Source organism: Oncorhynchus mykiss, chromosome 2, assembly GCF_057628025.1.
Source record: "Oncorhynchus mykiss isolate SJ-2025 chromosome 2, ASM5762802v1, whole genome shotgun sequence".
In the NCBI taxonomy this organism is placed as follows: Eukaryota; Metazoa; Chordata; class Actinopteri; order Salmoniformes; family Salmonidae; genus Oncorhynchus; species Oncorhynchus mykiss.
The window spans coordinates 70,243,660-70,259,012 of record NC_143023.1 but is presented as its reverse complement, the minus strand read 5'-3'; the positions used below and the strand labels follow the sequence as shown (position 1 = coordinate 70,259,012).

The 15,353-nt window shown below is 42.0% G+C and overlaps 1 protein-coding gene across 7 annotated transcripts in view; it reads right to left on the bottom strand.

Moving 5' to 3' along the window:
• Positions 1-23: 23 nt before the first annotated feature.
• Positions 24-15,353, bottom strand: part of LOC110495093 (enhancer of mRNA-decapping protein 4) — a 41,387-nt gene continuing 26,057 nt past the window's right edge. For all 7 annotated transcript variants that reach the window (XM_090206428.1, XM_036954685.2, XM_036954695.2 and 4 more), the window contains exons 20-29: positions 8,918-9,061; positions 8,790-8,838; positions 7,793-7,976; positions 6,889-7,044; positions 6,667-6,782; positions 6,063-6,228; positions 5,595-5,781; positions 4,984-5,203; positions 4,665-4,828; positions 24-3,347 (exon numbers count right to left, since the gene is read on the bottom strand). In XM_090206428.1, coding sequence (XP_090062554.1) covers positions 3,164-3,347; positions 4,665-4,828; positions 4,984-5,203; positions 5,595-5,781; positions 6,063-6,228; positions 6,667-6,782; positions 6,889-7,044; positions 7,793-7,976; positions 8,790-8,838; positions 8,918-9,061 — 1,570 coding nt within the window. In that variant the 3' untranslated portion in view covers positions 24-3,163. The remainder of the gene's footprint in view (positions 3,348-4,664; positions 4,829-4,983; positions 5,204-5,594; positions 5,782-6,062; positions 6,229-6,666; positions 6,783-6,888; positions 7,045-7,792; positions 7,977-8,789; positions 8,839-8,917; positions 9,062-15,353) is intronic.

Sequence of the window (15,353 nt, the reverse complement as noted above, 5' to 3'; positions counted from 1 at the left end):
AATAAAGGGCACTATGCAATGCATTAATCATTTTCTTTTTTTATTCCAAAACGTTTAGGGTAAAAGAAACGAGTAAAATATACAACAATCCAAGCACAGGGAACAAAGCACGATGGAAATGACAAACAATCAAAATGAGTAATACACAAAACATGATTTCAATGTTTTTGAAAACGAGGAAAAAATATTTAGATTGTATAGCGTTTATGTACAAGCTTACTGTTATCAACATTCATGTCTGATTCTTGTTGCTTAACCCTGATCAATATGAAACATAAGTACAACTAAGAGCATGGAAACCATCCTGCTTTTACACTTCAGGTCAAACAACTACTATTCCAGTTACCAGACATGTAACTTAATACAATAAAAGATGGATCATCAACCTCCTCCACCACGGACAGAATCGTCCTCACTCTCAACGTTGTGGAGAAAAAGACATTACTGTCTGCTTTACACAGCTTTGTGGCTTGATAATACAGATAGATGGCTTATAACCTTGAATATAGCAGTTTGCGTTTTTATGCACGGTTCTCCTGAGCATACAGGCATACCAAGCGTTTTGTCAATCAATCAGCAGCTGAAGATGACCTAGCAACTATATAGTGTTCACTGATGAAACTCAAATAATTGAAGCAAAGAAAAACTGGGTGTTGAGAATCAACTTTCAACAAGTCATGTTAAATAAATTGGAACACCAAAAGGTGCTTATCAAACAAACCACTACTATGGTCAAACATAATTCTGACCTGGTAAAATAAGCATGCCTCAGGACTAGTGTGCAGGACTGGCAAGAAACACCTCCAAGCTTAGTTCACACTGCCCTATGTCCCCCTCATTCTACTTTAGGTCTAAGAAAGGAATGTTACGTTCATAACAAATAACTGTCCTTGAAATTAGATGACAAGACATCAATAGCAGAGATTGACATTTTGGAATTGGTAAGACAAGATGATCATGGGTTTAAATATTTCCCATCACTCCTACAGTAAAGTGGAATTACATAATCAATAATTTATGAGAACTTTTCTAGCCAGCCTCTATTGTCAAATTATGTTTGTATTCCTAATGCAAAGATGCTGTTTCCTGTGCCATTTGAACCCTTGTTTGCAAAATAAGTCATTGATAAGTGTGCGTAAAAACCCTGTAACACACTCTTTTACAGTCAGGCAAATACGGTTCATTTACACAATTGTTTCAAATGGCATAACAGCATCTAAAGGTAGTGGAGGCCAAATCCCCATCAGTGAAGTACAATAAGGCACTTACTATAAATGTTTTGTTCCTGCACATTAAAGGTTTGAGAGGGAAAACAAACACATCTTATTTGCATGACAATCAACTGACCAGTGGCATAGTAGGCATTGGGCAGTTGACATTCATAATGCAACCCAACATTGTGGAGTTTTACAGGTCTGTTCCTAGATAATTAGACCATTTTAACTTGTTTAGAAGACAAACACTTATTAATACATTAAGCCATGCTCCCAGTTTCGTTGAACTTTCCAACTAGACTTTCCAAGTTGCCTAAAAGAAACCATGCTAAAAAATATTAATGTGACTGCATTCAAGGGCTGCCCTCTAAAGAACAGGAGATGTACATCAGGTTTACGAACATAACTTGGATATCCTGATGCAAAAACGAGGCCAGTATAAGTAACAACTTGTTAGAAGCATTTTCTATGGATTATAACAACTTCAATAAGTCTTCAAGCAAGTTCATGAAATCATACAAGTCTTACAAATGTTAAGGATTGTTGGTATAAAAAAACCCAGGGCAAAAAAAAATAAAAAATTCAGGGACATGGGTGAATTTCATCGAGGTGCCATCAAAAGAGTTGACCTTATAAAGCTATACATGTGGACGGCCCTTTTAGTTTCTAAGACTCCACAAGCATACTCCTGTCCTATGTACATAGTAACACGGAAATATCAGAGAAAGGAAAAAACTAACCGTGTAGATTGAAAGCCTACTGTAGAAGTCCCTCAAAGCAAAATACACTGGATTTAACAGAATGGTTGAATATACAGAAAACATAACGGGCTCATCCATCTGTAACGACGGTCTACATTTAGGATAGGTATTTCTGAAACAGCCTCTTGTGGATATGACAAGGAAAAGACAAATAGATGGTAATGGCAAGGTTCGTAGTACTCATGAACAGCGGGTGTCCACTGAAAATAATCCTTCAATCTACAAAAAGGGCAAACCCAGTCTGTTCTTGTCATTTCTACACAGAAAAATTAAAGATAAAACAAAATGTTCCATTTCGATGTACAATGCATCAAAAAGTGACGAGGGTACAGAAAGTGCAGAGCCATCGGAAAGTATTCAGGCCCCTTGACTTTTCCCACATTGTATTACGTTACAGTCTTATTCTAAAGTGGATTAAATAAATGCCCTCAGCAATCCACACACAATAACCAATAATGACAAGGCAAAACCGGTTTTTAGACATTTTTCAAATGTATTAAAAATAAAAAACAGAAATACCTTATTTACATAAGTATAAGCAAAAACCAAGCCATAAGGTCTTAGTAATTGTCCATAGAGCTCAGAGACAGGATTGTGTCGAGGCAAAGATCTGGGGAAGGGTAGCAAAAAAATGTCTGCAGCATTGAAGGGTCCCAAGAACACCTTAAATGGAAGAAATTTGGAATCACTCTTCTTAGAGCTGGCCACCCGACCAAACTGAGCAATCAGGGGAGAGGGCCTTCATCAGGGAGGTGACCAAGAACCCGATGGTCACTGACAGAGACCCAGAGTTCCTCTGTGGAGATGGGAGAAACTCCCCAAATATAAGTATGCCAAGCTTGTAGTGTCATACCCAAGAAGAGGGTCTGAATACTTTGTAAATGTAATATTTACATTTTTCATAAATTAGCAAACATTTTTGCTTTGTCATAATGGGGTAATCTGTGTAGATTGATGAGGGGGAAAACGATGTAATCAGTTTTAGAATAAGGCCGTAAACTAACAAAATGTGGAAAAGATCAAGGGGTCTGAATACTTTCCGATCGCTCTGTACATCATGCTCACATCTCTTTAACAACAACTCTGCTCCCCTCAGCACATCAACGAAACTCACTGCACTTTGTTCTAACTGTGTGGGAGCAGAACAGGGAAGTGAAGGGGCTCCATCACTGGGTGCCAAGCACAGAACTAGTGATTGACCAGGCCCTGAAGCATCATCACCAGGCGCCGGGCTCTCTTGCTGAGAGGACTGTGTGGGTCTGACTGCAGGAACTGGAACAGCTTCTGTCGGACCTGGGACAGCACCGCACTCATGTGGTCCCTCGTCACCGGATCACCATGGTCCAGGTTCATCACAGCATCCTCCAAGTAACTGATACAGACAGAGAGAAGGTTACCACGGGCTTTTAGAAGACTCGGATTGTACCATTTAAGCCAATAGTATTGCATGTCCTGACAAAGTTGCCCTAATGACCTTGCAGCCGATGGCAAAAATTTGAATGGCTTGATTAAAACAGTAAACGCAGTGGAGTGACCCTGATCACTCAGCAGCACTGTCCTGTTACCCAATCCAGTGGCTCAACCCAAATGCATCGCATCAGATTGTTCCAATTTTACATCTGCAGACCCAATCCAAAGCATTTAAAACCTCTAAGCACAGTTCTCTCAATGGTAATCTTGGGGCTTAAGAGCCATTAACCTCCCAATGCTCAAAGGGACCAATTTCCCTCTAATTTCAGCAAAGCCCTACATTTATATATATCACATACCTTGGACAACAGCCCAATCAGGACTCTTCTCTACTGAGACTGATATGCCCTTAAAAGCCCTTGCAAAGTTACACAGACAGTCCTTACATTTTGAGGTCAAAATAAGTTAAAACAGATATCTCGTACCATGCATTAAAAAGGCATGGAGTGTTTGAAAAAGGCCCTTCATATGTACAGCCTCAGCTACAGATTCAGTCCCACAGATGTAGAACTCTCAACAGCTGGCCAGTATCAGGCTGATAGTTTAGGGTGCCATTCAAACTGGATTAAGACTGATCATTTGAGCTCTTAAAGAGCCGTAAAAGGGACTTGGCAGTGCATTGTCTGGACATGTTTTCATATTCATAGGCCTGTCATGTTCCTATTACACACTTGTTACATGGTGTAAACTCGTAAAAAGCAGTAGAGCTGCAGTTTGACACAGCTCAACATGGAGGAAATGTGACTAAGGTTTGTCAGTCAGTATGTTCCTTGAGGGAGGCTTGTAAAAGAGAGCACAAACCTGATTAAGAGCAAACACATTCTTAAACACATCAAAGGTGTGTTTAAGAATTAAAATGGATGTGTTTTGATATTAAGAACGAACACCTGCTCTTTCCATGACATAGACTGACCAGGTGAAAGCTATGATCCCTTATTGATGTAATTTGTTAAATCCACTTCAAATCAGTGTATATGTAGGGGAGGAGACCGGTTAAATGATATTTAAGCCTTGAGAGAATTGAGACATGGATTGTGTATGTGTGTCATTCAGAGGGTAAATGGGCAAGACAAAAGATTTAAGTGCCTTTGAACAGGGTATGGTAGTAGGTGACAGGTGCACCAGTTTGTGTCTAGAACACTGATGGGTTTTTCACGATCAACAGATTCCTATGTTTCCAGACAACTTATGACATGCTCCTGTGGGTGCGCATGCATACCTGATCTTGAGCTCAGAGCGTGTGGCCAGGTTAGTGGACAGCTGCTGTATTAGGGACAGCAGCACTGGCTGGATGAGGGGGCAGGGATGCTGGCCAAACACTTGCTGGGAGTCGATGGTCTCGCACACATACAGAACCAGGTTCAGGTCAGAGGCTGACAGGGCCTATAGAGGGGGGTTGGAGGAGAAGAGACCGATCAGATGCCACAGGTATCTTTAAATGATGCCCTCTGACATCCACCACGCATTGGACAGGAGATGCTGTGAGCCTGTGATGGGTGGAGGTGTATCAGGGAGGCAGAGGGGAGCAGGACTGTCACCTGTTGGAAGGCCTGGTTGAGCTGTCCCTGCTGCAGCAGCTGCAGGATGCTGGCTTGCTGGGCCTGGTAGTCCAGGTGTGCGGTGGGGACAGGCGTGCCTGCAGCAGAGCGCATGGCCTGCATGATGCTGGAGTTCACAGCTGCCTGCTGCTCCTTCATGGCCATACTCACCTCACCCTTCACAATGCGCTGCACCTGGGTCAGGATTGAGTCCTGCAAACTGGACACAGGACCGAACCGGCACCGTTATATACACACGGTACACTATCAAAACATTGAAATAGTAAAAAATGTGTAAATTCCTACAGACATTTTAGAAACACTTAAAAAAAGGTATTCAGTCCAACCTAAAAATCTATAAACTCAAGTGCCATGAAATTAATTGCATCGCAAACTGTGGTTCAATCGAATTTATGTACTGAAATTAAGCCAGGATTAAGGTGTTTGTTTCTGCTCAACCAATCCATTACACAGCCACTCAATATGGCAACCCAAACTGCTTGCTAAGGCATCTGTTTGTGATGCCTGATCAATCTCTAGTTGCTTTACCAATCTCTAATACAAAAAAAAGAAAAAGAAATTGAGCTTTGTTGGGCGTTGGTTGGACTTACTTTCCCACCGTCATGTGGAGCTGATGCTGGACCTCAGAGCGGACACTTGCTGTGATGGTGGTGGCCAGCTGATCCGTTGAGTTCTGGAACGTGTCAATCATCTGTTGCAGCTGGCCAATCATAGGATCCCGTGCTTCCTGCTCATGCTGCTTCTTGTTCTTCACATGGGTCTCCAGTTGCTGGATATCTACAGAGGAAAACAAACATCCTCAGTACGACACAAAGATCTGTCAGGCATATTCAGATGTGCTGTTAGCATAATACAAAATCAGCTGAATAAACAAATATAGCAAATATTTACAATGCATACAAAGCCCACTGCTCTTCTTGAATTAAACATATGATAAATGTGAAAAGCTAAAAATGAGGCTAAGTTCTTGACCTTGCTCTCGTGGTACTGCATAAAGCTAAGAAACAGCCTGGAGTAGAAATTCTGAGGGTTAACAGTTGGTAATGGGATTGTCTTACACTCATGGGTGCCCTGCTTGAAGCTCTCATTGATCTGCTGGAACATAGACTGGCAGCCTCTCTCAAACACAGGCAGCACAATGCCCTGGAAAGCATCCTTGTAGGCAGCCTGGATAGGCCCCTGCATTGCCTCCGCAGCTGCCCGGCCAATAGCATCTGTGGTGTTCTGCACAGGAAGGGATAGAGAGATAAAGATGAATGCTTCAGGTCATTTTTGTGTGTGCATTTTGACTGAAGACTGAATAAGAGAGTACTGAATAAGTGAGCTATGACAATTTTACATTCCTTGATCCAATGACCAACCTAGGATTTAGAGCAGAGGTGACCAAACTTTTTGTCCCACGACCCCATTTTAATATGCGAGAGCAGTGGAAGGAAAGACATGGGTTCCCGAGAGTCGTAGCTTTCAGAAAATTGGGTCATTACAGCTTATAGCCTCAACCATTCAAAAGTTAACCAAATTGATAGGGAAAAAAACAGAACCCCTAATAGCAGATATGGAAGGTTACTCTATGAACTAAGCGGCGTATTATACTTTATTTTCAACCCCAAGCTTGGGAAATGCTGCTCTAGAAACCATGATGATCTGAAGGTTGCCACTAACCTTTGACTTCACGACTTTGCTAACGTTCTCCTTCAGTGCTGCCTCCACAGCCGTCAGCTTAGCAGCAATGGTGTTACTCATTTGGGCAGTGACAGGCTCCAGGCTCTTGGTGATAGCTGTGAAGTAAGCTCAAACAGTTACCTCAGAGATTTTACACAGTGAAACACTTATTTGATAAAAAAACAGAATATGTTATTGGAAAAATTAAGGAAGTGTACTAACTGGGAGGAACAGTCTTCTTCATTTCCTCTCGGAGAGTCTTGTCCAGCCGATTACAAAGGGTGTTACTGAGAGTTTGACCCAGCTGCTGCGAGAGATGCTCCTGGAGCTGCTGGTTACGGGTGTGTCCCTCTGCTAGGATTCTCTCCATTCTCCTCTCTGAGAATCAATGCCGGGTCAAGGATCAGACACAGGAACTTGTGTGGTGGGTTGATGCAACAAAATAATGGTCTGAATTAAGCACCTTTCTAGAAGACAAAAGGTTCTTGGTTCATTTGAATTTAAATCCATTTAAACTACAATATTTGCATTCATAACACTGCCCTATATATTGCAGTGATCATGGTTGGATGGTGTCCCAATTTTAATACCTTCCTACCGTTCCTGTACCATACCGGGGTGGGTATATGGTATTTCCGGCAATTTTATTTATAGTGATCACAAATAAAACCGATTGCAAGAACAGACCCTCCAGCTCAAAGTCGCACAACTATCTCAAAAGGTTTGCTGCAAAGCTAAAAACAAATATTAGACAGCAAGGATCTTGATCCAGGAGGGGATTGAGTGTCTCTGCTGTAAGCAAGAAGCTTGACCTTACAAGCTAGCAAGTTAGCCAACCAAATGCATAGCTGGAGCCTTGAGCTGGAAAGAATGTTTTAGATAGTTACACTTAGTTATAAAATATTTAGCTGGCAGTAATGAATTTCAAGTGTGACTTGATCACCCCTCTTGAGCTGCACAACAGTAAATCGTCACGAAAGCTTCCGTTTCCTCCTTGTCGTGTGCTCTTCGTAAACAAAGCAGCTGCTTTGGGGAACGGCTTATCTCATTTATAATTCTCTATGGTACCAGAAAAAAGGGAGATCTAGGAGTTGTAATTTGTAACATATCCCAGTTGTAAGGATACGTTCGTGCTCCTGCTGGCTGACCATGACGTGCTCTACGTGGGCTATGACAGAGCTCTGCACGGCGTCCATGTGGCCCGTCACTCTCTGAAGCAGCTCCAGCTGACTCTGATGGAGCTCCGCTATCTCCCTCTGCTGGTTACGGAGCAAAATCAGGAGTTCTTCCAGCACCTCTGGGTTCATCTGCTACAGGTCACATCAGATGACAGAGAGGAAAGTTGATTTATTTCACCTTTATTTAACCAGGTGGGCCAGTTGAGAACAAGTTCTCATTTACAACTGGCCAAGATAAAGCAAAGCAGTGCGACACAAACACAGAGTTACACATGGGATAAACAAACGTACAGTCAATAACACAATAGAAAAGTCTATATACAGTGTGTGCAAATGAGGTAAGATTAAGGAGGTAAGGCAATAAATAGGCCATAGTGGTGAAATAATTACAATCTAACAATTAAACACTGGAGTGATAGATGTGTGGAAGATGAATGTGCAAGTAGAGATACTGGGGTGCAAAGTAGCAAAAAATAATAATAATATGGGGATGAGGTAGTTGGGTGGGCTATTTACAGATGGGCTATGTACAGGTGCAATGATTGGTAAGCTGCTCTGACAGCTGATGCTTAAAGTTTGTGAGGGAAATATAAGTCTCCAGCTTCAGTGATTTTTGCCGTTTGTTCCAGTCATTGGCAGCAGAGAACTTGAAAGGTTCAGAAGACCATAACGTCTAAGCAAACCAGGTATACTGAATAATCTACTTATCCCATGTGGATCAGTTGGTAGAGCATAGCGCTTGCAATGCCAGAGTTTTGGGTTCGATTCCCACGGGGGAACAGTGTGATTTAAAATAATTTAAAAAATGTATGTATGTAAGTCGCTCTGGATAAGCGAGTCTGCTAAATGACAAATGTAAACAAATGGTATTGCTGAAAATACACATAATGGGTGTACATCCTGGTGCCAGCGTCATAATCACAACAAACAACCATGATCACTTACCTGATGATGCTGCTCAGGCTGCCTGGACTGAGAAGCATGAGATGCATCCCTGAAAAGAGAAGGCAGAGAGGCCATTAGACATTGAAGTAAAATAACAGAAAAGGTTTACCATGACTGCTATCACCCACCCGTCATCTTTTTTACTCTTCCTCTTAAGTTTAGGGGAGCCTCTGGGAGAACTCTTCCACTCCTTCACTGGCAGTCTTTGAGACGACCTGGCTCCACAGTTCCCTGAAGACGACTCTAGACTGGCCACCTCATCGTCATGGTCACTGTTACAGGAAAGCAAAACAAGAGGTAAAGAATAAGTACTCACAGTTGGTGATAAGCAAGACTAAGGCATGGGTACAAAAAACCCTACAGGTTTAGGATGAACATCGAAGGTGCTACACATAGGATTTTTTTGTTGTAGAAATTTTGCATTGTAATTGCATTCAAAAACCATAATATATCTGGCACTAATAGTGGAATGATTGTGCTTCACAGTATTACTTACTCGCCAGTGTTGTGATTAGATGTGATATTCGCCTATTGATTTCTCCTGCCGGAGTGGCATCTGTTGTCAAACTGGGAAAGCTGTTCTGACTTTGTTGCTGTGTTATCTAGTGGTAATGGCTAATTTCCTGGTTGCAAAAGTTCTACACTATTCGCTCAATTTCAGTTTGTGAGAAAACAAGCAGTTTAGTCAATCATTGTACCAACAAAATCACTGTGAAATATAGTTTCAATAAGAAAAAAATATTGTTTTTACAACTTCTTGAAGCTGATCAAAACTTCAAACAGTGGTTTTGGTCCACCAGCTTCAAATTAGGGCTGACCTCATTTAGTCGACTGGTCGATTGTTTGGTCGAAAGGCTGTTGGTCGATCGAGATTTAGTTGAGCAGTAGCAAATAAAAAAATTATGGTGTACAAGACACCTGTCTGACTCGTGCATTTCTGAGTGGAATGATCCATTGTCGAGGCCATGGGCCTGGCACAGACTGATGGACTAAGACATTTGCTACAGAAATTGTATATAGTTATATTATGTAAGAACAATGGTGCAGAACAAAAATAATATTATTTTATAACAAATGTGCTTTCTCCCACATTGGATAGTGCTCGTTGTCCACGGTTTTGAAACTTATCAGCGCGCTGTTGAATGGGCACCTTTTCCAAGACCATGTTGCTATGGGCATAATAGCAACGTTGACCAGCATATTGGTGTTGAGGACAATTCGGCGGAATTAGGAGATGAGAAAGCAACACTTACTATAATTGTCTAAGAAAAGTGAGGGGGGAGGAAACCCAACTTAATTAGGTCTATAATCAATAGCCTAGTAAACATGCCTGGCTATATAAATCATCCATATAGATAGATATATTTGTATTTATTTATATATATATAAACATTCAACAGAAGCAGGATCTGTCTTATTTCTGTAGATATCAAATTGTATTTGTCACATGTGCCGAATACAACAGGTGTAGACTTTACAATGAAATGTTTCCTTGCAAGCCCTAACCAACAATGCAGATGGTACATTATCTCTGGGACCCCCAGGATGACAAATCAGAGCAAGATTACTGAATGTAAGTGTACTTTTTACCGTCAGATGTGAATTTATCAAACCAGTTGCCTTGATAAGTGTTCTGTTGTGCACTCAAACAATAGCATTACATTTTTTGGGGCTGGAATAGCTACTGTAAATTGGATACTGCAGTTAGATTAACAATCATTTAAGCTTTCTGACGATGTAAGACATTTCTGTGTCCCAGAAGGTTGGCTGTTTACACCGCCATTCTCTTCACATATCATATTGAGCAGCAACTGTCCCGATTTTGGGACACTGATCATGTAAAGCTTAATTAAAATGCAAATCAATTTATAAAATTTGCGTATTTCTGGATTTTTGTTGTTGTTATTCTGTCTCTCACGGTTCAAATAAACCTACCATTAAAATGATAGAGTGATCATTTCTTTGTCAGTGGGCAAACGTACAAAATCAGCAGGGGATCTAATACTTTTTCCCCTCACTGTACATACAAGGATTCCTAAATCATTGCTATGAATAGTAAAAATGACTGCCATTTCTACTGGTCATTGTTATCAGGCTGGTTGTATTGGTGCCATCTAGGTACCAATACAGCTAGCTAGCTACCCCAGAAGTTGCGGTCAAACAAATCATGCTTTATTACCAACGCGGTATAGTAAACATCATTCGTGGCCAGTGTTTGCAGACTTTTTTGTACAGCTTTGACAGTGATACTGATAGTAGTGGTGGCGCTTGGCTTGCAGCGACGGTGGGTTTGTGCCCTTTGGCGACATTGTTGCCGGTGATTTCTGGTGAGGACCTGCCTTACAACAGGCCTACAAGCCCTCATTCCAGCCTCTCTCAGCCTATTGCGAACAGTCTGAGCACTGATGGAAGGATTGTGCGTTCCTGGTGTAACTCTGGCAGTTGTTGCTATCGTGTACCTGTCCTGCAGGTGTGATATTCGGATGTACCGATCCTGTGCAGGGGTTATGTAACAGTATAACTTTGGTCCGTCCCCCCGCCCCTACCTGGGCTCGAACCAGGGACCATCTGCACGGCATCTTCCGTTTTGTGTTTTTCAGAGTCAGTAGTATGGCCTCTTTAGTGTTCTAAGTTCTCATAACTGTGACCTTAATTGTCTGTAAGCTGTTGGTGTCTTAACGACCGTTCCACGGTGCATGTTCATTAATTGTTTATGGTTCATTGAATAAACATGGGAAACGGTGTTTAAACCCTTTACAATGTGAAGTTCTTTGGATTTTTAGAACTTATCATTGAAAGACAGGGTCCTGAAAAAGGGATGTTCCTTTTTTTGCTGAGTTTATTTCATTTTAAAGATTGGTGTTCTATACACGTGTTGTGTATTTGATGAAGGGCTCATCTGTAAAAGTATTGATGCAGGGTTCACCTCCTGCTAAAATTTAGGTTAAATAAAATATGTAAACCTGAGTTCCAACTGTATCCTCAATAGAGGTTGAGCTGATCTCTGGGAGCCAACTCCAAAGAGACCACATTCAAGTCCTCCACTCATTCAAATGTAGGAAATGGATACTCCAGTCTGACCCCTGCTGCTGTCTCTGACTCCACACCCACCCCCGCCCGGCCATCTAGAGGTGTGAAGAGGCCAGCTCAGAAGCGGAGGAGGGCCAGTGCACCAGCGGCAACTAACACAGAGGAAGAGGACCATTGGAACACTGTGCTATAAGATGATGTGGAGCCACTCCCACCAACATTTCAATCTAAAAAGGCAGGCAGGATCTCAACAGGACGTGACTGGAAAGTACAGCCCCTTCATCTTTGTGTGTAAACTTACATTCTTTAATTACCATAGTATGTTTGTATGCTCTCTATAGTTATGTATCAATGAACCAATTCGGCCACTTGGGTACATTTGTGCAAACTCTAAATTATCCCCAGCTTCCTCTATCAATGTATGGCCTTTCTTTTGCATTTCAAAGACAACACATCAAAAAACATACATTTTTTATTTGACCAGATCTGTGGTGTTATATTCTCCTACATTGATTTCACATCTCCACAAACTTCAAAGTGTTTCCTTTCAAATAGTATCAAGAATATGCATATCCTTGCTTCAGGTCCTAAATAACAGGTAGTTAGATTTGGGTATGTAATTTTAGGCAGAAATTGAGACGAAGGGTCTTATCCAGAAGAGGTTTTAACCCTAAAAACAATAGAAATACCTTAATTACATAAGTATTCAGACCATTTGCTCTGAAAATCAAATAAAAATGTATTGGTCACATACACATGGTTAGCAGATGTTAATGCGAGTGTAGTGAAATGCTTGTGCTTCTAGTTCCGACTGTGCAGTAATAGCTAACAATTTAACAACTACCTTATAAACACAAGTGTAAAGGAATTAAAAAGAATATGTACATATAAATATAATGAGCGATGGCTGTGCGGCATAGGTAAGATGCAGTAGATGGTATAGAGTACAGTATATACATATGAGATGAGTAATGTAGGGTATGTAAACATTATAAAAAGGCATCGTTTAAAGTGATACATTTATTACATCCAATTTTACATCGTCTCTCGGTCCCAGCTTTGATGCACCTGTACTGACCTCGCCTTCTGGATGATAGCGGGGTGAACAGGCAGTGGCTCGGGTGGTTGTTGTCCTTGATGATCTTTATGGCCTTCCTGTGTCATCGGGTGGTGTAGGTGTCCTGGAGGGCAGGTAGTTTGCCCCCGGTGATGCGTTGTGCAGACCTCACTACCCTTTGGAGAGCCTTACGGTTGTGGGCGGAGCAGTTGTCGTGCCAGGCGGTGACAGCCCGACAGGATGCTCTCGATTGTGCATCTGTAAAGGTTTGTGAGTGTTTTTGGTGACAAGGCAAATTTCTCCAGCCTCCTGAGGTTGAGGTGCTGTTGCGCCTTCTTCGCCACACCGTCTGTGTGGGACGACCACTTCAGTATGTCCGTGATGTGTACGCCAAGGAACTTAAAAAACTTTCAACCTTCACTACTGACCCGTCGATGTGGATAGGGGCGGTGCTCCCTCTGCTGTTTCCTGAAGTCCATCATCTCCTTTGTTTTGCTGATGTTGAGTGTGAGGTTATTTTCCAGTGTGGTTGCGTTGTCTGCAGACCTATTGGGGCGGTAAGCAAATTGAAGTGGGTCTAGGGTGTCGGTGATGTGATCCTTGACTAGTCTCTCAAAGCACTTCATGGTGACGGAAGTGAGTGCTACGGGACGATAGTAATTTAGCTCAGTTACCTTAGCTTTCTTGGGAACAGAAACAATGTTGGACATCTTGAAGCATGTGGGAACAGCAGACTGGGATAGGGATTGATTGAATATGTCCGTAAACACACCAGCCAGCTGGTCTGCGCATGCTCTGAGGACGTGGCTAGGGTTGCCGTCGGGCAGGTAGCCTTGCGAGGGTTAACACGTTTAAATGTTTTACTTACGTTGGCTGCGGTGAAGGAAAGACTGCAGGTTTTGGTAGCGGGCCGTGTCAGTGGCACTGTATTCTCCTCAAAGTGAGCAAAGAAATTGTTTAGTTTGACGGTGTCCGCGATTGACTGTAGACCCTGCCACATATATCTCGTGTCTGAGCCGTGGAATTGGGACTTTACTTTCCAGTCTCCATACTGACGCTTAGCTTGTTTGTTTTCCTTGCGGATGGAATAGCTACACTGTTAGTATTCGGTCATGTTTCCGGTCACCTTGCCATGATTAATAGCAGTGGTTCGCGCTTTCAGTTTTGCACGAAAGCGTGCCATCAATCCATGGTTTCTGGTTGGGGAAGGTTTTAATAGTCACAGTGGGTACAACATCACCGATGCACTTGCTAATAAACTCACTCACAAAATCAGCATATACATCAATGTTGTTGTATAAAGCTATCCGGAACATATCCCAGTCCACGTGATAGAAGCAATCTTGAAGCGTGGGGTCAAATTGGTCGGACAAGCTTTCTGTTTCCTGTTTTCATTTCTGTCTATAGGATGGGAGCAATAAAATGGAGTCGGTCAGATTTGCCGAAAGGAGGGCGAGGGAGGGCTTTGTATGCGTCGCGGAAGTTAGGGTAGCAATGATCCATAATGCTGCCAGCCCGGGTCACGCATTCGATAAGCGGATACAATTTAGGGAGCTTTGTTTTCAGATTAGCTTTGTTAAAATTCTCAGCTAAAATAAATGCAGCCTCAGGATATGTGGTTTCCAGTATACATAGAGTCCAATGAAGTTCTTTCAGGGCCGTCGAGGTGACTGCTGGTGGGGATATACATGGCTGTGATTATAATCAAAGAGAATTCTCTTGGTAGGTAATGCGGTTGGGCATTTGATTGTAAGGAATTCTAGGTCAGGTGAACAAAAGGACTAGAGTTCCTGTAGTTATGATCACACCACGACTCATAAATCATAAGGCATACACCCGCGCCCTTCTTCTTACCAGAGAGAAGTTTGTTTGTCGGCGCGATGCGTGAAGAAACCATGAGAGCCATGTTTCTGTGAAACACCCAATCTACCTACCTCATCCCCATACTGTTTTTATTTTATTTACTTTTCTGCTCTTTTGCACACCAGTATCTCTACTTGCACATCATCATCTGCTCATTTATCACTCCAGTGTTAATCTGCTAAATTGTAATTATTCGCTCCTATGGCCTATTTATTGCCTACCTCCTCATGCCATTTGCACACACTGTATATAGACTTTATTTTTTCTACTGTGTCATCGACTTGTTTGTGTTATTGGCTTGTTTATTGTTTACTCCATGTGTAACTCTGTGTTGTTGTCTGTGTCACACTGCTTTGCTTTATCTTGGCCAAGTCGCAGTTGCAAATGAGAACTTGTTCTCAACTAGCCTACCTGGTTAAATAAAGGTTAAGTAAATAAAATAAAAAACAGAATGTTACAATCTCTGATGTCTCTCTGGAAGGCAACCCTTGCTCGAATTTCGTCTACCTTGTTGTCAAGAGACTGGACATTGGCGAGTAGTATACCTCGGGAGCAGTTTAGAGTGTTTTCTATCCAAATCTACCAATTATGCATATCCTAGCTTCTAGGCCTGA